This window comes from Furipterus horrens, unplaced genomic scaffold (genome assembly GCF_987537825.1).
Source record: "Furipterus horrens unplaced genomic scaffold, mFurHor1.1.pri manual_scaffold_1, whole genome shotgun sequence".
Lineage (NCBI taxonomy): Eukaryota > Metazoa > Chordata > Mammalia > Chiroptera > Furipteridae > Furipterus > Furipterus horrens.
The window spans coordinates 191349077-191373419 of record NW_028327171.1 but is presented as its reverse complement, the minus strand read 5'-3'; the positions used below and the strand labels follow the sequence as shown (position 1 = coordinate 191373419).

General features: G+C 41.2%; 1 protein-coding gene across 1 annotated transcript in view; it reads right to left on the bottom strand.

Moving 5' to 3' along the window:
* KIAA2012 (KIAA2012 ortholog) overlaps positions 1-24343 on the bottom strand; it is a 126825-nt gene that overhangs the window by 44154 nt on the left and 58328 nt on the right. Inside the window, 2 exon segments of the mRNA XM_090282695.1 lie at positions 354-491; positions 13365-13441. Of these exon segments, the coding sequence (XP_090138821.1) occupies positions 354-491; positions 13365-13441 (215 nt within the window).

Here is a 24343-nt window from a genome sequence, read left to right as displayed (position 1 = left end):
TATCATAGTGGTAAAACAGTAACAGTTATTTGAGTTACTATCAAGATAAACTGAATTATATTTGCCTGTTTTATGAGGTAGTTCAAGTTCAAGGTTATTCTTTCTCCTCTCTGTTCCCTGTCCCCCAGCCTCTAAACCAGACACCCAACTGATTTGTCTCCAACGGCTGGCTGTGATTACTGTCCTAATTTGTACTTTCTTCATCTGCTACAAACTGCTTATTTTCTGTCCCTTCTGATAAAGCAGGACTCTGAGGGACTTCTGAAGCTGTTTTTGTACCATGTAGAAGTGTATTAACTGGACTGCCTGTGTATGTGTCTATAAAACCCCTCGTCTTCTCAGTGTGAGATCACCTTCAGGAACGGCGTCATGTCAATGTGCAGCTTGCGTGGGTAAAATTCTTTTCTGTTTGAACATATCAGCCCTTTATTTATTCGACTTTGAGGCTCTCCTGTCTTCTGAGCTGTGGCCTCCAAGGACTGCTGGGCTGCCTGTGAAGAGAAGCAAAAAGCCCACCTTTTATAGGAATGATACATAGTGTGACCAGAGCTAGTCCAAATCCCCAAATATTTATAGAAAGTGATTTTTCATTGTAGGAACACTAATAGTAACAACTATTTTTACTTGGAAGACACAGGAGACCCAAATATACACATAATAATCCGAGACTGGTTATTAATTCATACCTGGAGCTGGTGTAATGGGAAAAGTGGAGAAAGGCACCTTATCATGTTCCAGGGTTGTAATTACTTTATTTAATTCTTACAACAACCCTGTGAGGCAAGTATTGTTATCCCCATTTCACAGATGAGGAACTAGAGGCTCTGGGAGGTTAAGTAACTTGCCCAAGGCCACATAGTCAGTAAATGACTGAGCTGAAATCACCATCTTCCCAAGACTCCCTTTTTAATGAGATCTTTTTGATATTTCTATAACTTTCATGAATACTTATCAAGTCTGCCTAGCAGCAAATAAAGTTATAGCAAGCCTCTAGTTTATTTCCAAACTTATAATGTGTTTGCTCTATTAGGAAGAGTGATCTGAATAAATCTAGCTGAGAGGGAAGGAAGAATAGGTGAACAGAGGAGCCTGGGAGGACCCAGGGGCTCTGCAATCTTCTGGGCCATGCCTTCTACTGTCACCACAACATGCCAATGATGTCATGTTTCAGTGCTCTACAAGCTGGATCTGAAGTTGCTTTCCAGCCCTGCCCCATACTGCAACATGGGTGATTGTTCCAAGATGCAAACCGGACAACACTCCTCTGCTCAAAACCTTCAAACGTCCTTGCCCTCAGGATGAAGGCCAACCAGCTTAAAATGTTTACAAGACCCTTCCTGCCTGGCCCTGGACTATCTCTTCTGCCTCATTTAGTCATTCAACAAATATTTATTGAATGCCTTTTCTATGCCTGGCAGAGCAGATACGGCAGTGCAAGAAGCAGACAGAAGTCTCCACCCTCATGAAAATTGCACATACATTCCACTGAGAGGGAGGAGATAATAAGCAAGTGGAACATAAGTTATGTCTGAAGGTGATTTGTGATATAGAGAAAAATAAAGCTGAGAGGGGAGTGAGGAGTGTCTGGGAATGGCAGTGGAGGCTGGGATTTTAAGCAGGGTTGCCAGGGAAGGCCCCACAAGAAAGCAAAGTTTGAGCTCTGCAGAAGGTGAAGGCAAGTTCTGTGGGGCTCTCTGAGGGAAGTGTTTACCTCACTGTGGGAACAGCAAGTTCAAAGGGCCACTATCAACACTGACTTTCAGTTCCTGGACAAGGCCATCAAACATGTCCCTCCTTCTCCTGGGAACACACTCCTCCCTTCTAATTCCTCCTCATCCTTCAGGTCTGGCTCATCTGTGCTGCCCATGACATCCCAGAGCACTGAGCACTTCCTGCCATTGTTCATAATGATGCTCCTGTGTGTGTAGCTACCTTTCCTCCCCAGTAGATTATAAGCTTCATGAGGGCAGGAATAAGACTGCTCTGTTCCCTTATAACAGCAGTGCCTGGCACAGAGTCTGGAAATGCATCCACACTCAATACCTATTTGCTGAACAAAAGAAGAATGACTGCATTGGGGACAAGCTAGATGTCATGGCCCAACTCAGTTCAGATGCAGAGGGCCAATGAAGACACCTTACAGGAAGTATTTGCTGACCTCTAGAGGCCTGTTCTCTATGCAGCTCTGCATCCTCATTCTCAAAGAGGAAAGCTATTTCTCAGGGCTGACTTGCTGGGGTCACATACATTAGTGTGCCATGAGATCATCCTGGGTGTGGAGTTGATCATTTCCATATTTTCTGGGAAACCAACTCTTGGATGTCCGTCTCTCTGGGTTGTCATAAACGCTCCTTCCCATAACATTTATATTACTTCTAAGTATTAGTGATGCATTAACAGTTGGTGGGTCCCTATAAGCAGATATCATTCCAGTGAAAATCCACACCCTTTTCCTTTGTTTTGAAATGTGGCTAGAGATAAAGAGTTTTCTGAACAAATACATATCTGATTTTTTATTGTCATCTCAGCCATATATCTAATTAGCTTCTCGGGGTGAGACAGTCCCTTCCTATTCCTAGATCAAATGAAAGCATTTCATCCAAACTGGAATCAGATAAAGGATTTCAAGCTTTCTAGCTTCCAAAATCATACATGAATCACTGAGCAGAATAATAGAAATCAGACAATATTGATTTAAAGGAAATTTCTCTATTACCTCCAAGAGACAATTTTGTGTTAGGCTAGAGGACAAAAGGCATGATCAAGACTAGTTCCAATGGCTAGAATTACTCTAACTCCTTATGTGGGATTCAGATTGAAGAATGGGGAGTTGGGAGGCTTTGAGAAAAGTCCCTCCAAATCACTTGACCTATAAATCTTTTGATAAAACAACTCTCTTGACTGTATGGGTTATCTCTCTAACATTTAGGGGCCATCAATTCTAGCTTAATGGAATATTTTCAGTGAAGGCCCTATAGTCACTGGAATGTGAAGTACTATTTTCACTTATTATGTTCAAGAGTTCTAACAAATAAATGATAGTGAAGGAGGTTTGGGGGATGGGAAGAAAGAGAAGATGAAATATGTAAAGAAGATTCAGAGAGGTACTGAGGAGAAAAAGTCAGAAAGTTAAAGCTAGGAAAGAAAGCCATGTGTTGGGGGTGATTTTCATTTATTCATTAAACTAATATTTATTGAGTGATATTGTATGTGTCAGACAAACACATAAATAAGTGAGATGATTTGGGGTGGTGCTAAATCTATGAAGATAATAAAATGGTGATAGGATGAGGTTAACGGGGAAGAGGTGAGACTTGCCTTTGGGTGGTCAGGGAAGACCTCTCTATGGAGGTGACATTTGAGCAGAGAGCTGGGTGGCATAAGGAGCCAATCCTAAAAGGATCTATCTTTAGCAGTCAGTGTATCTGATTATTTGGAGGTAAAACCAGGCAGGGATTCCTTGAAAAGGAAAGCAGAATCCCTGATATGTAGGCCTGTTCTTCCCCAGCCTCCTGGGCTCCATCCCTGACCCTGTGAGGCACCCCTCTTTTCTAAGCCATCATAATCGACACTTGGAGCTCTTGGGCTATTTTGAGAGCAAAGACTGAAGACTAAGTAGTGAACAGGCGTCAAGGTCTCTGAAGGTGTAGAAGGGAGAAGAAAACACAAGGTTAGACAGAAGGGAATGAAGATGGGGGAAGTGAAAGAAAGCACAGATGCCTGAAGCTTTCTTTTTTTTTTTTTTTATGTTCATGCTTTAATGGAAATGATCACAAAACTGATAGAAGGGTGAAATGTTTAGCAGAAAATCAAAACCTGTTCCTTCACCTATATTGTACTGTAAATACTTTCATATTTTTATGTTCTGCTAAAAACACCTGGAAGCCTTTCTCTTCAGCAAATGAAACAATAAAGATTAATGAGTTAATTTAGTAAAGCTGATTTGAATTGCACAGAAGGTGTTGTGTAAGTTGTTGGCATTTAAAAAGTTATCTGACATTTAAAGGGAGATGACTGTTAATGAATTCAAGAGCTAATCTTATACTCTGACAGACTGAGCCATGGAAAATCCAGGATTATTATCGTGCTGTTGAAAGCCAGAACAGAAGAGAGCTATCATCTGTATACAAATATCCATATGCGCAGACATATAATGTAGCCAAACTTACAGAGGACATCATTAAATTAAACAAATATCATTTCCTTACAAATTCAAGAAGAAATGCTCCTCCCCAACAATTTTTCCTCCTCCTTTCAACTTGTGTATTTTGAAGGGTTACTACCATGGTTTCGCTCTATAGCCACTGGGAATATCCTGCCTTCAGAAGGAAAGGAGATTCTAAACCCAAGCAGCTAGATCTGCAACCATAGGTCACACAGAGCTGCCAAAGATACTGATCTGTCCTACAGGAGGCTCTCAGGACCTCCTCTTTACCTCTCTCACTTCTTTCTAATTGGGGTTCCCCATCTCTGTAGCTATGGCTTAATGGCTCCAAGTAGAGCTATTGTCCCTCATTAAGGAGGCTGCAACACTCTCACTGTCTGCCTCCCACGCAGCTCACAACTTCATTCTGCCTGAGAGCAAACTGCCAAGAGTCTCTGGGAACCTGTGGGCAAGCTGAGCTGGAGGAAGAAAACAGAAGGAAGGAGGGCCTTTGTAGCCAAGATCTGAAATGTGCTGGGGCACACACCCCACCATTATCTTAATGCATGGGGAGCAGGGGTGGGAGGCCTTTGCTGAAAGCCCTATGTGGTCTATCAAGTTGTCACATCAAACCTCTGTGCACACAGGGCATTTGTCCTCCTCCTGTGAGCAAACAAAAGGGAAAGAGCCAGCCTCTCCTTTGGACCACTAAGCCCCTACTTGGCTGAGAGTCTGTCCCTCTATTTCCTTGGGTGGATGGGGGTGCTGTGAATCCTAGTAGGGATGAATAGATCTGAGAGATTTAGTTGCTGGGGTTTTGGGGGGCAAGGGGGAGGCCTGGGGTTCTGAGCTTTCCTCTGGCCATGTCCCCTGCTGGGTGGTGGGGACCGAATCCTGAAAAGGGCCCTCCTGCCAGAAGCCTGGAGATCTTCCCAGTGCTTGGCCTTCTCAGACCATTATTTCTTGCCCATGGCATACTGTGGGACTAAAAGTGGGCAGTAGGAATGGGGACACAGGTGAGCCTGAGTGGGACATAGAGCTCTGCTGGACTTCCTACCACTGGGCTGCCTGGAGGGATCTGAGTGGGCCAGGAGCTTCTTATATTGTATCGACTTAGGGTGGGGGTACCCAGCTTGTGCAAGGCCAGCCGCCATGGCCAACCCCAGGTTCCACTCTGAGACCCTGTCTCTCTCTAGCTTTCCCTGGCCTGGAGGAGCAGGAAACCTCTAAGTCTTCAGGAGGCCAGATGAAATATCAAGTTCTCAACTCAAAAACATGGCCTGTCTGCATGGCCTGTTTATGAGGAGTTGAAAAGGGACCCCACACCACAGCATGGTTCCACCCAGCACAAGTCTGCCCAGTCACCTGCGTTCATCATGCTCCTGTTAGCTACCTGACATCCTGGTCTACATTTTATCTTCTAAAAGCCATTTGATGCTGGTGAAATGGGCTGAGTGGACAGTTTTAGGAGGTCTCCACAAGGCAGCATAATGGTGATACAGTTTGTTTGGAAGACAGAGAAGAGTTTTCTTGTTCCTCCCTGTCATGAATTCTCTCCATCCACTTTTTACATCTTAGCTCTACGGAAGGAGATTTTACATCCTCCTGAGTGTTAGTAAATTAGTGTAATAGCTAGCAAACATTGGAATAGCAAGAGAAACACTGCAAGTCTTAGCTTTTGTGAGGGACTCATTTGGTGACTTTTGCCAAGCCATTCAGCTTTCCATGCCTCAGTTTCCCTGCCTCACTGCTCTCCTCAGGGAGTTTTTGAATAATGAAACCCAGGACACTTTAATTCTGGGGCTTTTACTATCTGGAAATAAGTCTTATCTGTGAATTCTAATTGATATTGTTCTAAGTTTAATTAGGTGCTCTGTTGACACAACAGAATCATTGTTTATCTGGCTTAGCAGGAGCTGGAGGAGAAAAATTTTAAGCCAGAATAGTGATCTATTCTGCCCCAGGGGAGGTAGAAACTAGGTTTTTCTGTGAGGGAGAGTCTGGCTGTATTCAGGCTGGAACTTTGCCTGTATTTGAGAGATGACGCATCCTATCTTAGACGGGGAGATGGGAGGTGCAGGATACGAAATCTGAACAAGTCCTTAGTCTCTCCTAACCCCAAACTTTACTTTAACCCCAAATTGTGGGGGATCCTTGTTATGTTGGCTCTGACATGACTTTTCCAATCTGAAAACCAAAAGATAGGGAATCTCAACTTGCAAACTACTTCCACTATAACAAGGTAATTTAAAATCAGTTTTCACTAAAAAAAGGAAGTGTTATCCATGGTATTTTGATTCCCACACTGGCCCTTTAAAGCTTATCTAACCCATAATTTAGTTGGTCTAAGGAGTTGAACTAGCCCTGGTTATGTGGGATGGCAGGGCTGAAAGAAGAGAGAGAAAGTTGTCCTTTCCTTTTCTTTCTTGCCCTCCACTGGGCCCTGCTTTCCTCTGACCCCTAAGTTTTCCTCAGCAGTCATGATCTGTGCGGCTGGGGCCCTGCTGGACATAGTGCTTCCAGTTCCAAAATTCCCTGCTGCCCTCCACCCACTGGCCTTCAGCGGTCCTCCCTTAGATGCAGGGTGGAAAATGATAAAAAAACAAAAAACTTTACAATGAGATTTGAGAAACCCAAAGGAATCTCTACTAGGCAGAATTGTAAGCAGTGAAACAAAATTCCAGACAACATGGAGGATACTGGGGACTTGGGGGGCTGGGGGCAGGTGACAGTTGGTCAATTGACTCATACTCCTGTCTTTCAAACTTCTTTTTCCATATCTGAACCCTTAGATTGTATATGATCCCTAAATTCTGTTCTATAATGTTTTTCAAGGCAGAGCGCCGAGGAATAGCATAATAATTACTATTACAATTTATTAGGATTGTTTAGTGACAAACATTGTGCTAATCCCTTTCCAAATGTTGTTTCAACTAATCCTTCTCATTACCCCATAACAGAAATATTGTTATCCTTTACAGATGAGGAAATTGAGCCTTCCTGCAATCACGAGGAACAGTATGGAAGAAGCTGGGATATCAATGCAGCTTTATGGAATCCCCAAACGGATAGACCTCTTTGTTAGTACAGGCCATGTGTTGAATGGGAACCTGTCTGTTGTAACATTTGTTTCCTCGTCTGCAAAATGGGGATAATAACTGTATCTACCTCATAGGGATGTTGTAAAGGTTAAAGGAGATAATTCTAAACCTTTCACACAGTTAACCTCAAAAACATTGGCTGTTATTACCATTTAAAAACATCCTCTTGAGGCAGTGGGAGGTAACTGTGGAAGCTTATGATAGGTACATGGAGGCTCATTATACTATTCTCTCTACTTTGTGTGTGTTTGAAATTTTCCATAATAAAATTACAAAAAAAAAAAAAAAAGGAAAAGAAGGAAAAAAAGAATTAACTAGGCACATATCAGGTGTCTGGTTGGAACTAGTAGCCAAGAAATCAATAAATACAGACTTATTGCAATAAGTAATAGTCTAAGTAAAAATTCAACAAATAAAAGCTTTGATTTTGTAATTAAAAAGAAATCCCTCTCTGTAAATTATCCTTAAATAGTCAATGAAGTTTTTGGGCTGACAAAGTAATCTTGTGGGTAAGGTTGAAACAAAAGATGAAGTCTGCTTTTGTTTTCAAAAAAACTTTTGCAAAGTTTTACTATCAAAGCTATTTACAAAACCAGGGAAAGAGGAGAGTGAACGGAGAGGGAAGGAGTGTGGACTTCAGGGCAATGCTGTGCCAGGCCTTCAGAAAGGAGAACACAGTGTGGGAAGCAAAGCACACTTCTCTAGAAGGGGAAACAAAGACAGTTAATTCTCCTAAGGATCAGTGCTAGGGCTCGATCTTGCTTATCAGCCTCAGGAAGGTCTCAAAGAAGGTTGCCTAATGACATCTTCAATCTGCCCACAATCCAAAGCTTTTCCAGAGAATGAAATACCAAATTGTGGCAACCAACACTAGGAAGTATGTGGAGATTGGGTGATCGTTAGAGAAATGTCAGCTGAACTGCCATATCATTATCACTGGAAGTAAAACAAGCAGATCTCCAAATCCAATTTAGAAGATTAGGGGCTTTTTCTACCCAGAACATGGACCTTAAGGTCAACAAAAGATTTATCATCTCCCCCTTTCCCATAGCTACCATGTGCAAGAAACTGTGCTAAATGCTAAACACATGGGATACAAAGGTGAACAGGCAGTTTAGGAAAAAAGTGTCTTTAAAGAGAAGTAGCTTGTTCTTTTAGATAACAGTCAAAAAGTTCAACAGAAGGTAGGGACTAGCTCAGAAGGACAGTGAAACAAAAGGCTACTTTTGTACCTTTGTCAAAAACTTAGCATGTCTACAAGGTGTGTGTGTGTGTGTGTGTTTTTTTCATTGTTCTGAAAGAGAAAGGCTGAAAGGTGATATGAACACCATCTGTGAAACCAGCAAGGAAACAGATGGGTAAACATAGGTTTATTCAACCTAAATCCCAGTGTGTTAGAATTACAGGCTACTCTTTGAAATCCAAAAGAGGTAAACTTAGGATACATAAGATCAAATATGAATTTATACTGTTGTAAACTCATGAAATCTGAGGTCAAGAGATAATCTGGGTTGAAATAGAAGTGACTTTGTGAAATGGGAAAAAGGGACGTAAGTCCAATTTAACAGGATTTTTAGGATACTACCAAAGTTCTAATCCCTACAAAGCAACAAAACAAAGCCCAAGATAAAGCATCTGGGAAAGGATGCTTGCTCTCTCTAACAGAAAGAAAACTGATAATGTGAAAACTGGTGAGATCATTTCTTTTATATTTTAAACAAAGAGATGCAACAATTCTTGGGAAATCTAATTAGGGTCTGAGCTTGTTCTTTGATACTCTTTACTGAAACCTCCCTGCCTTGACAGCTCTATAATAAACCAGTGGGCTCCGGGCCCCTCTTGTTCCAGGATTACATAGATGGATCTGGATGGACAAGAGACTTTCATACTTTGAGATCCAAACTTTTCAGGAAAAGAGGCAAGTTCATTGGTTCCCAAGGTCTAGGATCAGAGGGATAAAATTCTGAAAAGGATTGAGATCCTTAAAAGGAGAGAATTCTGATATCTCTATCCAGCAATCTAATAAAAACCTAATTAATGTTAAATAACTTTAACTAACAATAGTTAAAAAATAATGGTGCTATGGTGTTGACCCTTATTTAGCTTTCTGTGTACCTGTTTACTGTGACCCTTAGATCATTTTAAGCCAGATTTAAAACCAGGCATCCTCATGATCTATTTTTTTTCTTCTTACAGGGAGAATTTAAAAAAAGAAAAGAAAGAAAAGAAAAACCAGGAAGACAGTTAATAAAAACAAAAAATCTCAACCCAACACATCCCTAATTTTAAATTAGCATGACTGAACTTTTTTGAATGCATTCTTTGCAAGTCTTTTCTTTATAGATAACATTTCTTTTTTTTTCATAATGCAGTAGTCATAGTTGACACCACTTTGATTTTCACTTTTAAAAAAAGTTGGTGGTTCTTAACTGGTGGTGATTTTGCCCTCCAAGGAACGTGTGGCAAGGTCTGGAGACATTTTTTGATTGTCACAACTGGGGGTAAGTAGGGTGTGCTACTGGCACTTACTGGGCAGAGGCTAAGGATGCTGCTGAATAACCTACAATAGACAGGAAAACCCCACATAACAAAGAATATCTGGTCCCAAATTAATGGTGTTCAGGTTGAGAAACTGTTATACCATCAGTATCAAATCACAATTTCTAGTCTGAAGAAGCATTTTTTAGTGCCTGAATTAAACCCCTCCCTAAGAGGGATATGTCACAATTAACTTATCATCTCTCTGATGTTGTACTATTAGGCTGTTTCCAAGTTTTCTCTATTATAGATAATGCTGCAATAGACATCTTCACTCACTTTTTTTTTCTTGCTGAATTATTTCCTTAGGATAAATTTCCAGAAGTAAGAAACACTGAATCAATGGGTATGAATATATTTTTTCATGTTTCACAAGCCATATTGCCATTTTGCTTTACAAATGGATTGAAACAAATTACCACCCACCAGAGATGTGTACATTTTAGCAAAACCTTGGCAGTACTGGGTGTTACCTTTTAAAAAAGTGAGAAGAGACACACACCTCAAAAATAAAAATCCCATTTTCAGTTGGCCTCAATTTGTATTTAAATTGCTACCCAGGATAAATATTTTTCCCTACTTGCTTTCTATCACTATTATTTTTTATCTGAATTGTTTGTCTTTTGCTAATTTTCCTAACTGGGTCTCAATATTTTTCTTTTAAAATTGAATGTGATCTTTACTGAATATAGATAATAATGCTGTTTTAGTTAATGCAATTATTTTTAAACTTAAAAAATAAAAAGTTTTACTTTCATCCCCCAACCCCAGCATAGATATATTAATGTTTCCTCTTAGAATTTTCATTTATGATTTTAATACTCTTTTTAGGTGCTGGTCACCTCACCCAGGCTTCAGCCTCTAAACAGAGAGGCCCTGGGGAAGAGGAAAAGCTTCTCTAGCAATTGATGTCAGCAACCCAGGTAAGAACAGTACTTGGTCTCTGATGATATCCCAGGAACGAATTTTCCTTAATCAAATGAAAGGCCTTAGGAAGAGCCACAAGGCAGAAAGGAAACTAAATGTGAAGGAGAATATCACATTCTGTAAGGAGTTTGAAGGACCCACATTTAAAAAGGGCACCATACCTTTAGACTTCAGAACTGGCAACGCTCCCTCTGCAGCTATTATTAATATGCAAAAAATGCCTTATAAATACTTGATTCTGTTCACAGTGGGGAGGCAGTTCATTTGAAAGAGGAAGTGGGAGCTCGGAGTTGAAACACGTCTGCGTGTCTCCTTTTCCTTTTTTCATTGCTCTTTTCATCTCCACATTTTCCCCTTGTAGTTTTCTTTCCCTTCTATCCCCAACTTAACCCCTCCTCCAACTCCTAGGAAGTGGTTGATGTCAGTTGCTACTCTCATTTCAATTTATGGATTTACCTCCGAGGCCCTGATATTCCGCCAGGTGCGGAAGGGGTGTCGCAGGAGCTGGTCCCAGGACTTTGCCATCCCATTTATTGGACGCAGGAATCCTAAATCGTCCTGCTCCCTTCCTCAGCACAGACACCACTAGGAAACGCACAGCAGAGGTGTTTAAATCCTACCAGTAGGGGGCACCTGGAGGCAGCCTCCAGGACCGGGTGCATCCCTGAACCCACTCACGTCTGCAAGGCACAGTCTGGGCTTTCTCTCTTACACACCTCTCAGGAATTATTTTCCAAATCTAGGCCTGTGACATCTCCTCAAAGCATGATGATGCCAAAATATTCCACCTTTGGGTTTTTGTTCTCTCCTCGCAGCAAGCATAGTGATAAAAAAGTAAAAGCATTTTATGTGACTGAACTCCTAATAGGGGGAGAGTGAGTCAGTGGGGAATTAATGGAAAGGAAGAGCAGAAACTGCTGATGCTGATAAAGATCAATTTTGTGTGACATCCTAGCCTGCTTCAGAGTGGGAAGGCGACAGTGAAAGGAATCCACTAGGTTTGCCAGTGGTCCATCAAGGTATGTAACCAAAATCTGCTGGGCAGAAATTTGTTTCTAAATCCTTTCCAGATGCTGTATAGTAAACTTGAAATTAGTCATTTACATGGAGTAGGTTGAGGAAGTAGTTAAAATTGAAGCCAGTGATTCATTTAATAAAGGGCCATTAGCCTCAAAAAGTAAGAGGTGGGGGAGGCAAGGAAAAGACCCCCCTCCCCCACCCCACCTCCATTTTTTCTGTGTGTAGGGGCTGGTGGGGCTCCCTAGACTGTTTCTTAAATGGCTTTCCTTCTGGGGGCTACTACTAAAGGAAATAAGACTCCTGTGGCTTGAACAAGCCAACTGGTTCTGGTGGGAACAACCCTGTCCTCTCACAAAGGAGGCATGTGAAGTTCTCAGAGCAAGCTGGTTTGCCACAGCCACACAGAGGAACCCAGGGTGAGAGTGTAAGACCCTGGGTCTCGTGTCCCTCTTTCTGACTGCAGGGTTAGTGATTCAGTCAGGGACTTCATTTGACATGAGTGAGCCACTCTTTCATTGCAGGTGACGTTAGCTCTCCTGAAATACAGCTGTGGGGCCATTTAACTTGGAGTGTGTTTAGGGTATGTGAGGTATTCATTCGCAAGGCCTTTGGTGTTGTGGAATTATAAAAATATAGCATATTATATTTTCCATAGTTACAGACTCTCTTAAAAAAGAAAAGTTTCTAGATCACTTATAAAGAGTGTCTCCAAAGCGAGAACGTAAGAAACAAAACAAAACAGAACCAAACCGCCAACACTGGGTCTGTGGTTCCTCAGTAGCGGGAAGGGGCGGCTCAGCTGCGCTTTGCCTCAGCGGAGGCCTGACCCAGCCTGGGTTTCTAACCGTGAAAGTTCAGGGCCTTCCACAGAACCCAGCCGGTCCCCCAGATGAAAACAAAATGACTTTTATTGTTATTGTTTTTTAATGAGTGCAAGGGAAGAGGAGAAAGCCTGGCTGTGGCAGGAAGTCGGAGATAAGAGAGAAAGAGAGATCAAGCCCCTTCCCTCCCCCAGGCTGTCGCCCAGCAGGGAGAGTCTGAGCGCTGGGAGCTGCGCTGCTTCTGCTTCGGGTTCACTGAGAACCCGGGTGCAGCTGCAGAAATTCTCGAGCTCTCTCTCCAGAGAGAATTGGAAGACAGTCCCCGCTCAGAGCTTCAAATGAAGGAACAAAATTATAAATATTTGTGAACATATGCACTAATAGATATTCCTAACCCATTCAGATGAAGCATTTTTCTCCTTTCTTTAAAGTGTCTTTGCATTTTTATAGCTATTTTTTACTTCCAATTAGGAATGAGAATTGGAGTGGAAAAAATGGGCCTATTGCCATAGTCTTTGTGGCTACAGCCTCAATGGATGATTCTTTTGTGTGTTCCTAGTTCCCTTTTTGACTTTGCAGAAATGAGGGAAAAGCCTACGCAGCTTATTTATGAACATGAAGAGCCAGACAAAACATTCCATGTCTGTGAGTTAAGGAACCTCTGTGATTTTATAGTTCATTTGTCTCATTTTCCTGATGAGGCAAATGAGACCCAGAGAGGTGAAGAGTCTCATCCAGGGTCACACAGCAAGCCAGGACAAGAACCCAAAAGTTCTGACTCAGTTTCCTGCTGATTTAAAGTCAATACTGTACCTGTTTCTCTGGATTTTGGGTCAAAAGTGATGTTTCATTAAGATTCACGTGAAGATTGGTTCCAGATTCAGTGTTTGCTATGGTAGAAATTAGAAAGAAAAGAATCAGTGTTGTCAGATCTAGGTCTCATGAATTTTTATATGTACCGCATACATACATACCTAATTCATATGTGTAAAATTATAACACACATGCATACACCTATGGCATTCATATTTACTCACCAAATAATACCCGTAACTTCTGTAAGTGTAGTCTAAACACCATGTTACACATAGTGTAAGACCTTATATTCAAATTTCTATTTTGTATGGATTGATCTTTAAGAGAACAAAATTAAATTCTTGGTGCTACTAAGACTCAGATAAAGCTGAAATTAAAAAGGAAATATTGATGGAAAAAATCTGCTGATGCTGTGGAATATAAATTTTGTATGACAGTACTTCACAGAGCAGGAAAATGCTTCTGCAACCTTCCAGACAGAGATCAGAGACTTCCCTCTTCCCTCATAATGTGGAGGGGCAAGTGGAGAGGTGGAAACGTGACACCAAAGTGGGGCTGGTGTGAGGGGACTAATGGAAGTCCTGGGGCCTACCATGAAGCACGTGCTGCTCAGACAGGACATGGTGTTGGCATGCAATCCACACGGCTCTCTTCTGCGGTTGTGCTAGCTCTGCTCCTTACAAGCATAGAAACTGAGGCTCGCAAGGTAAAGTAACCTACCCAAGGTTGTATAACTAGTGAGGTTTGGACTAAGGATTTGAGCCCAAGACTGCCTGACTCAAACCCCAAGCTGCAAAAAGATAGGATTTATCTTGTGTTTCTGTTCTTTCCCCCCAAAAAGTAAATTTAATGTTTAGAAAAGACTGTTTATTTGAGGAACAGATTTAGCCAGGCACATGGCTTCTGTGACAAAGGATTTTAGCTTCTTGTGTGGGGCTAGTGTCCAACAAAAAGTTCTTTCCATGCTTGCTGCTCATAACCATAAGTAGCTCTTTTAAGAATCTATGGCCATATGTGACTCTGCATCTTTGTCTATTTGACCTGAAGCCTCTAGTCATTCTTTGTGGGCTGACCTTTCCTTTTCTGTTGTTTCTCAGCTGTCCTCCTCTGTCTTGTTTGAAAATGGCTTCTGCACAGACTTAAAACATTTTTAAATTGAAAACAGCTGGGGAAACTGAGGCCCAGAGAATGGTTCTGCGTGATTGGCTCAAGGCCATACCTTGAAATAGCACAAGACTGGGTCTCCTGATTTAGCATCTTGTACTTTCCCCTTCTCATCACACTGCCTCCTGTTAGCCTCACTTGAGCTTGCCACATCCCAGCTGCTTGGCCTCAGACAAATCCAGCCCAGCAGAATTGTGTTGTGATGAGGTTCACTTCATTGTGGCTTGAAAAGAACCATGGGTCTCTTAGAAGTGAAACTTATAAATTCTAATGCATAAGAAAAGTTCTTGCAACACCACGAGAAGGAATCAGTCAGCCAGAGTTCAAGAAATGTAAACACATTTTTAGATAGGAGGCTGAAAAATCGCTTAAGACTTTTCCATCTCATGGGTCAAGACCCTGGTAATTTACTGAGGTCCAAGCTGTCAAGGAGGAGACACAACTCAAACTGCATTCCTGGGAGATAAAGCAATGGGGGTGGTAAAACTTCCTCTCTGAACAATGTGGGAAGATCTACCCCTATTATCATCCAAAGAAATTGACTAACCCATTGACCAACTCAGACAACTGGCTGTGAACATAGACCCGGTTCTTTTCATCATTTCGGAGGTGATGTGTACAATCACAGATAGAGGCTGCACAACTTCCAGACCTGCCTGAAACTGGGAACTCGGGGTCTTTCTGTGATGAGCATTTCTGCCACTAAAGAGATAAACAGAAGACACATTCCTTCCCTGGCTGCCCACCATCAGGCCTGTGCAGATTTTCAAATGCTAGCATTAATCTAACCACAGGCTTTTAGCAAGGAGATAGCCTCCCCAGCAGATAACTGGGCAGTTTCAGAGATGACCCTTACTAGATGGGGTCTCATCCCAAGCCTCTTCTGCCTTCTTCAAATCATGGATCCTTCACCAAACACTCAAAACTTGAATAGCAGGAAAGAGCATCTGATTCTAGTCTGGAACAAGATGCCTTACAATTTCCTTCTGTTTAAACCTATGTTGATTATGTTTAATTGCCAAGTTACTGTTGTTCATTGTTTTAGATAAAAATGAAAGACAGTCATATTTACTCCCACTGTTTCAGAACACTTATTTTCCTTGGTGTGGGATGCTCTGGTGGGCCCCACCTGTTATCAGAATGGAGACTGAACTCCCAAAAGTCGCCTTATCAGGCAAAATGAGCCACCTGACTCCTTCACAGATGTGTGCCAGGGTTTGGGACAGAGGTTCAGACCCATAGGCTCTAAAGTGGCCAAACATTCTGTTGTCACAAGGGCAGTAGCTTTTGGAGGTACTGGCAGGAGCCTCTTGAAATATGTTTAGGGCCTTTCCCCACACGTACCATTTCTGAGGCATGAGTAATCTTTGATTGTTAGTGTGCTGTCATGGAGCCTCCCCCACAACTTGCAGTGGTTTATCATTGAGGAGGGTATCTATTCATTGCCAAACAGATCTCAGAAAGCACTTCTGCCCTCTCACAGCTTAGCACAGGGACTTGTAGCAGAAACCAATGGGAGGAGGCCTAAACGTCAGCCTTTGTACCGCCATGGTTTTGTATTTTGGTCAAAAATGGAAGATGCAAAGGCAAATTCCAGATTATTTAAAAAATTATTCCCAATATAAACTAAACCATAAAAGGAAGGATAATTCTGGTCCCTTTATATAGCCCTGCTGACCTTTCCTTAGGAACGATATCTAAAAATACTTATTTTATGTGACATGACTCAAGACACCTATGACCTATAGAGTGTTTATTGTGTTATAATAAATCTTAGTCTGCTTGTTTAATGTAGAAGACTGAGACCCAAGATGGCCTTTTGGTATTGTCATTATCAAATTCTTGGGACAAGATTTAAGACCTTGTTAATGCTACATGTTTTCTCTCTAAATCTTCCTGGATGATGAGGAGGGTGAGATGGGCATATCAAACAGTTAGTTGTTCAATCCTGAGAAAGTCTCCAGGCAAAAGACATACCCAAGGGACCTCTATTAAAGGAGCCAAGTAAATGGATCTAGACGATATGAGTCAGTCTGACTTTAAATATGAAATGCCTAGTAAATGAAAGGGCAATATTTTTCTTCCAATTTGGCATAACAGTTCTTTTACTTAATTATGTCTTCTTAGACCAAGGTTAGCTCAGTCTCAAGGGTCTGGCTTTAGCTTTGGGAACACCAACTTCTCTCAAAAGTTTATAAGTAATTTTTTATGGAGAGGTTCAATGGTACATGGCAGTTTACCAAGCCCAAAATGGAAGGCAAGATAGATGATGCAATTTAAATTTGTGCAACAATAATAAAAAAATCAGCTACATGAGAAACCCTCCAATCAAGATACATCATAAGATGAATACGGACTGCCTGGCTGGTGTCACTTAGTTGGTTGGGCATCCTCCCATAAACTGAAAGGTGGCAGGTTTGATTCCTGGTCAGGGCGCATACCTAGCTTGCAGGTTTGGTCCCTGGTAGGGGTGTGTACGAGTGGCAACCCAATCGATGTTTCCCTCTTACATTGATATTTCTCTACCTCTCTTTTTCCCTCCTTTTCCCTCTCTCTAAAATCAATAAGTGCCCTGGCTGGTGTGGCTCAGCGGATTGAGTGCCAGCCTGCAAACCAAATGGTTGCCGGTTCGAGTCTCAGTCAGGGCACATGCCTGGATTGCGGTCCAGGTACCCAGTTGGGGGCACACAAAAAGCAACCACACATCAATGTATCTCTTGCACATTGCTGTTTCTCTCCCTCTGTTTCTCCCTCCCTTCCCCCTCTTGAATAAATAAGTAAAATCTAAAAATACCCAACTTTCCATTTAAAAAATAAAATAAAATCAATAAGCATGTCCTTAGGTGAGGATTAAAACAACAACAATATTAAAAATAAGATTAATAAAGGATACCTGTGGTGGAAGACTATAGAGAAGAAGGGAATTCAAAATAAGGTTGAAGGTAGATCTACATACAAAGTGGTCAACCCATTCAATTCATGTAGTGGTCTTAATTCTGCAGAAAATGTTATTCTTGGTGACTTGCTCTCAAACAAGTATAGGCATCTGGTCTCCCACCCTCTAGTTTTACCCACTTCATTCCCTTCTCTACATAGCTGGGGGATTCATTTCTCTAAAATAAAAATGTGGTTGCCCTGGCTGGTGTGGCTCAGTTGGTTGGGCTTGTTCTGCAAAGCAAAAGGTTGCTGGTTCAATTCCGGGTCAGGGCACATGCCTGGGTTGTGGGTTCAGTCGCTGGTCAGGGTGTGAACAAGAGGCAGGCGATCAATGTTTCCTTCATGCATTGATATTTCTCTCCATCTCCCTCTCTTCTTCCCTCCCCCTCTCTCTAAAAATAAATAAACAAAAATAAAAATCTGGGTATGCCAATTCCTGTGTAAATAGGATCTCATAGCCTTTGGGAAAAATTTGTCAGTTGCTATCTATGGCCCTTTATAATTTAGCTCTCGCCTACCCATCCAGCTACATTTCTCACCACTGCCTCCCCTACATGTGCCATGGGGTCCAGGCATTACAGGCAGCTCACATTTCTCCCATGCTGTCATTTTTTCTAGCCTCCATATGGTCTCTTTTCCTGGAGCCTCCTTTCCTCTTTTCCACTTGTCTAGTTCCTACGCATATCCTTCGAAACTCAGCGTAAGTGTCCTCTCCTTCCAAAAGCCTTCTCAACCTCCTGGTTAAGGTAGCCTATACTCATTCATAGCTCTAAGCACATTCCACTACGTTAAGGCATGGACTTTGTCTTTCAGTTGTATTCTTGTTCTTAGCACTGTATTTGGCATTAGTCGATGCTCAATTAGTGTCTGATGAATGGACATACGAATGACTGAATGAATAAGCAATCTTTATGTGCTTTATAAAACAGAATCACTAATTCTCTCTATTGGACATGTTCTGAGGCTTATATCTTCATTAATTTTCAAATGAGGAATTGTAGAGAACTAAGACAATAGCAAATGAAAATCCTTAGGTCACAGGGAGATGTGTGAAAGAAGCAAGAGAGAAACTAGAAGGGAAAAAATAATCCTTAGGAAAAGCCTCATGCTTCTTTATGGTCTTTTTGTTGAGAAGATAATAAATGTCTGAAGGGTGATAAAACAGAAAATAGTACTTATGAATTATTAGTTAATGAAAATTATAATTTTTGATCACTTGACAGAGCAAAAATTAATATACTAAACCCTTTTACAGGTTGAGAAATATAAATGATAAACATACACACAGACATCTTGAAATCCATACCAGCCTTAAAATGCATTGTGCTAAGCACTACTTCACTGTTTGAGCAAGGCCCTGATCCCTCATGCATATTATATATTAAGTAAACAGCAGATCTTGGCTACTTTGGGAGGGACACATTCTGAGAATCTCAAGAATCCTTCGACTTGTATATCATATTTTCAATAAAATTAAAGTAGGAATAAAAAAAGAAAGGGGGTTCTTTAGACTCTTGATGAGTCTATGAATGAGTCTATAAATAAATGAGTCTATAAACAAAAGGTTAGAATAATTTATAAAATTATTTTTTGGCAGAGAATCATCAAATTGTTAGACCATTTCACTCTCTCTGATTTCCATCACCAGTCCTGGCAGCTGGCCTGCTTTTAAGGTCCATTAAAGAAAAAAGCAACAACTATATATGTGTGTGCATGAGTGTGTGTGTGTGTGTGTGTATATATATATATATCAATGTTCTTTTTATATATATATTTTAATTTTATTTACTTATTTTTAGAGAGAGGAGAAAGGAGGGAGAAAGAGAGGGAGAAAAACATTGATTGGTTGCCTCTGGTATGCATCTCATCAAGGGACTAAACCTGCAACCCAGGCACGTGCCCTGACCAGGAATTGAACCAATGACCTTTCGCTTTGTGAAATGATGCCCAGCAAACTGAGCCACATCAGCCAGGGCAAAATCAATGTTACTTTTTAAAAGGTAACTTCATAGGAGCCATTGCAAGATATTACAATATACATCAACCACAACATAGAGATGTGGGTGCTAGGAGGTTGGGTAGGTGCACTCACTAGCTTAGTGGTGGTCCTCTATCTCCCACCCTCACCATGTCTATGATTTGACTTCATGCTTCTGCAAAATGACAAATGGTATGTGTCCCTGACTTCTGAAGTCATTTTCAAATAGTCGACACTGATTTTCAAGTCCACAAATACCCAAAGTCTACCATCTACATGATTTTTCAGAATCCTATCATTTCATCTGAAAATGTTTATTAAAACCAAATGACCAGCCCTGGTTGATGTAGTTCAGTGTATTGAGTGCTGGCCTGCGAACCAAAGGGTTGCTAATTCAAGTCCCAGTCAGGGCACATCCCTGGGTTGTGGGGCAGGTCCCCAGGTGGATGGTGTGAGAGGCAACCACACACTGATGTCTCTCTCCCTCTCTTTCTCTCTCTCTTCCCCTCCCTCTAAAAATAAATAAATAAAATCTTTACAAGAAAAAAAAAAGAAACTTACCCAAGAATGCCTTTTCTCACTACTGCTTTCAAAAAAAAAAAAAAACCCAAAACCAAAAGGTTGTAAAAACTATGGAGATGATTCCAATGAACAGATGTTTTAAATTGCCTTTTGAACTGAATTCCAGGGGATATTGAGTATTTTCAGGTTAGTGTTATATTAATTTTCCTAAAAACAAATGGGGAATGTTAAACACAGAGTTGTAAGAGTTTTTGTTAAGGTCATTGAGCAAATCAAGGGAACAAATACATTTCCTATATTCTAAGCCCTGAAAGAGGTACTCTGTGCTTCTAAGGGCAGTCCCATTAGAATGTATTTTCCTGCAGAGACTGTTCTGCATGGTCGCCAGACTCCCAAGTCATCCTTTAAAAAGCCTGTTTAACCCATATTATAGTTGAACTCTTTTATTATTCAAATACATATGAAATGCCTACAGTCAGTGAGTGCCAGCAGCATTCTGCCAGGTACTGGTGGTACCTGCCCTTGAAAATCTTGCAGTCTAATGGAGAGAAGAGTTAGTAGGCAATTCAGTAAGAGAGATGCTGAGATGGGGTAAGCACCAGGGTGCAATGTGAGCAGTGGAGAGGAGTGGGTAGGTGGCACAGAAAGCTTCCTGGAGGGAGGTTAACTTGAGAATTAAATTGGGAACTGAATGATTAGAAGGAGCTAACTAGGAAAAGGGTGAAAGTTGGGGGATAACAAAGTAGAATGGTGGTTACCGTGGGTTGGGGGCTGGGGGAGAATGAAGAGTTGTTATTTCATGGGTACAGAGTTTCAGTTTTGCAAGAAGAAAAGAGCTCTGGAGATTGGTTGCACAACAATGTGAATGTACTTAACACTACTGAGCTGTACCCTTAAAAATGGTCAAGCTGGCAAATTTTATGTTCTGTGTATTTTACCACAATTTTTAAAAATGGGGGATAGGAAATGAGAAATTGTGCTTCAGGCAGAGAGAATAGTATTTTCAAAAGCTTGGAAATAAGAAAGAGGTTTGTATTAGCCTAAGATCTTTTAGTTACTTGGAATGAAGAAGAGAAGGAATACAAGTCCCCCACCCCACTTTGTTGGATATAGAGCTTGTTATGGGGCAATTCTGAAATAGTTTGTCTTTGGCGCTCTACCATTTCCCTTTCTGTACATTTCTCCTTCTGCCTCCTTCCCCATATGGCTAATATTCTCTGTTACTCCAAACCTTCTGGGGCACTGTACCAGTCAGGCATGTTTCAACCTTTAAAACTCTACTTACCCTAAAATTATCTACGTCTGTTTCCACCTCTACCAGAAATTTTTATTTCTGGTAGGGGTGGAAACAGCACAGCTGTTTTCATCTTGGTTTCAAGAAGGCAGATATTCAATTAAATACATTTTTTACTGAAGTGCGAATGGCTATTATTCTCAGTATCAGTATTTTTTTAAGTATATTTTATTGATCATGTTGTTACAGTAGTTCCAATTTTTTCCCCTTTGCTCCCCTCTGCTTGGTACCCCCCTTCCCTCCAGCAATCCCACCCCACTTAGTTCATGTCCATGGGTCGTGCATATAAGTTCTTTGGCTTCACCCTTTCCTATATTATTCTTAACTTCCCCCTGTCTATTTTGTACCAACCGATTATGCTTCTTAATCCCTGCACCATTTCCCCATTTCTCCCTTTTCCCCCTCCCAGCTGACAACCCTCCAAGCGATCCCCATACTATGATTCTGTTCCTATTCTGGTTTGCTTAGTTGGATTTTGTTTTTATTTTTTAGATTCAGTTGTTGATAATTATGAGTTTGTTGTCATTTTAGTGTTCATAGTTTTGATCTTCTTTTTCTTAAGTAAGTCCCTTTGACATTTCATATAATTATGGCTTGGTGATGATGAACTCCTTTAGCTTTACCTTGTCTGGGAAGCACTTTATCTGTCCTTCCATTCTAAATGATAGCTTTGCTGGATAGAGTAATCTTGGCTGTAGATCCTTGCTTTTCATCACATTGAATACTTCTTGCCAGTCCCTTCTTGCTTGCAAAGTTTCTTTTGAGAAATCTTATAGGAACTCCTTTGTAGGTAACTCTCTTCTTTTCTCTTGCACCTTTTAAGATTCTCTCTTTATCTTTAACCTTTGGAATTTTAATTATGATGTGTCTTGATGTGGTCCTCTTTGGGTTTAGCTTGTTTAGGACTCTCTGTGTTTCCTGGACTTGTATGTCTATTTCCTTTGCAAAATTTGGGAAGTTCTCCTTCATTATTTTTTCACATAACTTTTCAATTTCTTGCTCTTCCTCTTCTCCTTCTGGCACCCCCATGATTCAGATGTTGGCACATTTAAAGTTGTCCCAGAGGTTCCCAAACCTCTCCTCATGTTTTTCAATTCTTGTTTCCTCATTTTGTACTGGTCGACTGTTTTTTTCTTATTTTGTTCCAAATCATTGATTTGAACCTTGGTTTTCTTCCCTTCACCATTGGTTTTGTGTGGATTTTCCTTCATTTCACTTAGCATAGCCTTCACTTCTCTTATGTGTTTGCCATACTCAAGCATATCTGTCAAGCCTGTGATCACCTTTATCACCAGTGACTTGAACTCCACGTCTGTTAGGTTAGCTATCTCCTCATCACTTAGTTCTCCTACTGGAACCTTGATCCGGTCCCTCTTTTGAGCCATATTTCTCTGTCTCCTCATCTTTACAGGCCCCTGTGTCTGTTTGCCTCTGTGTCTCAGGTAGAGCTGTTGCTCCTGTTACATTGTAAGGGGCAGAGCTTTAGGGATTCTTGTCAGTACAGGGAGGCCTGTTTCACCACGTTGTGGCAATGTATGTGGGGGAGGGGTCAGAAAGGGAACAAAGCCACTTGCCCAGCACTCGCCCCTTTTCCAGGTACTTTTCCCACTTCCGTATGGGACTGGCGCCTCTCTAACTGTTGCCCTGGCTGTCATTCCTAGAGTGGATGGGTCTGGGGACATTCTAGGGCTGTGGGGGCCCTTTAAACAAGTGGACTCTGCTGAGAGACCAGCAGTTTCTGCCTCCACCCCAACCCCCACCAGTCTGCACAGTCATAAGCAATGAGGCTTGATTTCCCCTGGCGCTGGGACCGTGAGCTGCACAGTCTAGTGAGGAGCTGGGAACGCTCCCCAAGTGTCCCTCCTGACTGTTTAAAACGTGTGACTGAGCTTTCTGCCGGCCTGCCGCTGCTGCTGCCACCACACCACATCCTCTCCACCCTGGCTCCGCCCCCCCTACCTGTCTGGATGAGTGTTTCTTCTTTACATCTTTGTTTGCTGAACTTCCATGCAGTTTGATTTTCTGAAACTTCTGGTTGTTTCTAGTTTTGAGGTAGTTGTATTCCTTCTTAGTTGTGGAGAGAGATGCAGCGTGTCTGTCTACACCTCCATCTTGGCTGGAAGTCTCAGTGTCAGTATTTTAAGATAATACTTTTGAACCTTAAGTGAATCTATTATTAGTGCAATTTCAGTAGTAGAATAGTAGAAGTGAAACTATATCATTTTGGCCATCCTAGGAAGAATATTTTTGGTCTGGAGAGCTACCCTGTAAACAGGCTTGTCTAGCTTGAAAAGCTGTCTCAAAAGTTTAGTTTTCCCAAAAAATTTCTTTTTTTTTTTCAGCTTCTCTCACTCTCTAAAAGTTGCAAATCATTTTCAGTGTTACCCACAAAAGGATATTGATGCTGGTTAAGGGGAAATGGCAGGAGAAAAGAACGACAGAAACCATTCATTTACAGTATTCCCTCACTTATCGCGGGTATTACGCTCTAGACCCCCCCCTCCCCGTGGGAGGTGAAAACTTGCTAGGTAGGAACCTTATATTTATTTTAGTATTTATATATATTTTAAGGCTTTATAATCCCTTCTCACACACTTATAAATCATTCCCAGTCCCTTATTAACCTTTCCCACTCCCTTATTAACCTTTTCCACACTTTTTATAAACACTACTTATGTTCTTAAAAATATTTTACACTCTTAAACCTATGTAACTTTAACAACATACGTATACAGTACCTCAAAATCCCATGATATAGTGAAAAATCACGATAAATAATTAAATATAATATTTTTAAAAATCCCACGATACAGTGAGGCCGTGATAAATGAACCGCAATATAGAGAGGGACTACTGTATATGGGTCATTTTAAAGTCAGGAACTTCCTAAATTCTCACATATTGTCAGATGGAAATGTGCCTATTTAGATTGACATTACCACTAACCATGCATAGTGGTAAAAATGCAGATTCTTATGATTCAAATCCCAGCTTCACTATTTAGCTGTGTGACCTTTGGCAAGTCACTTAACTTCTCTGAGCCACATGGTCCTAAATGAAAAAAATGAAGATAACAGCATT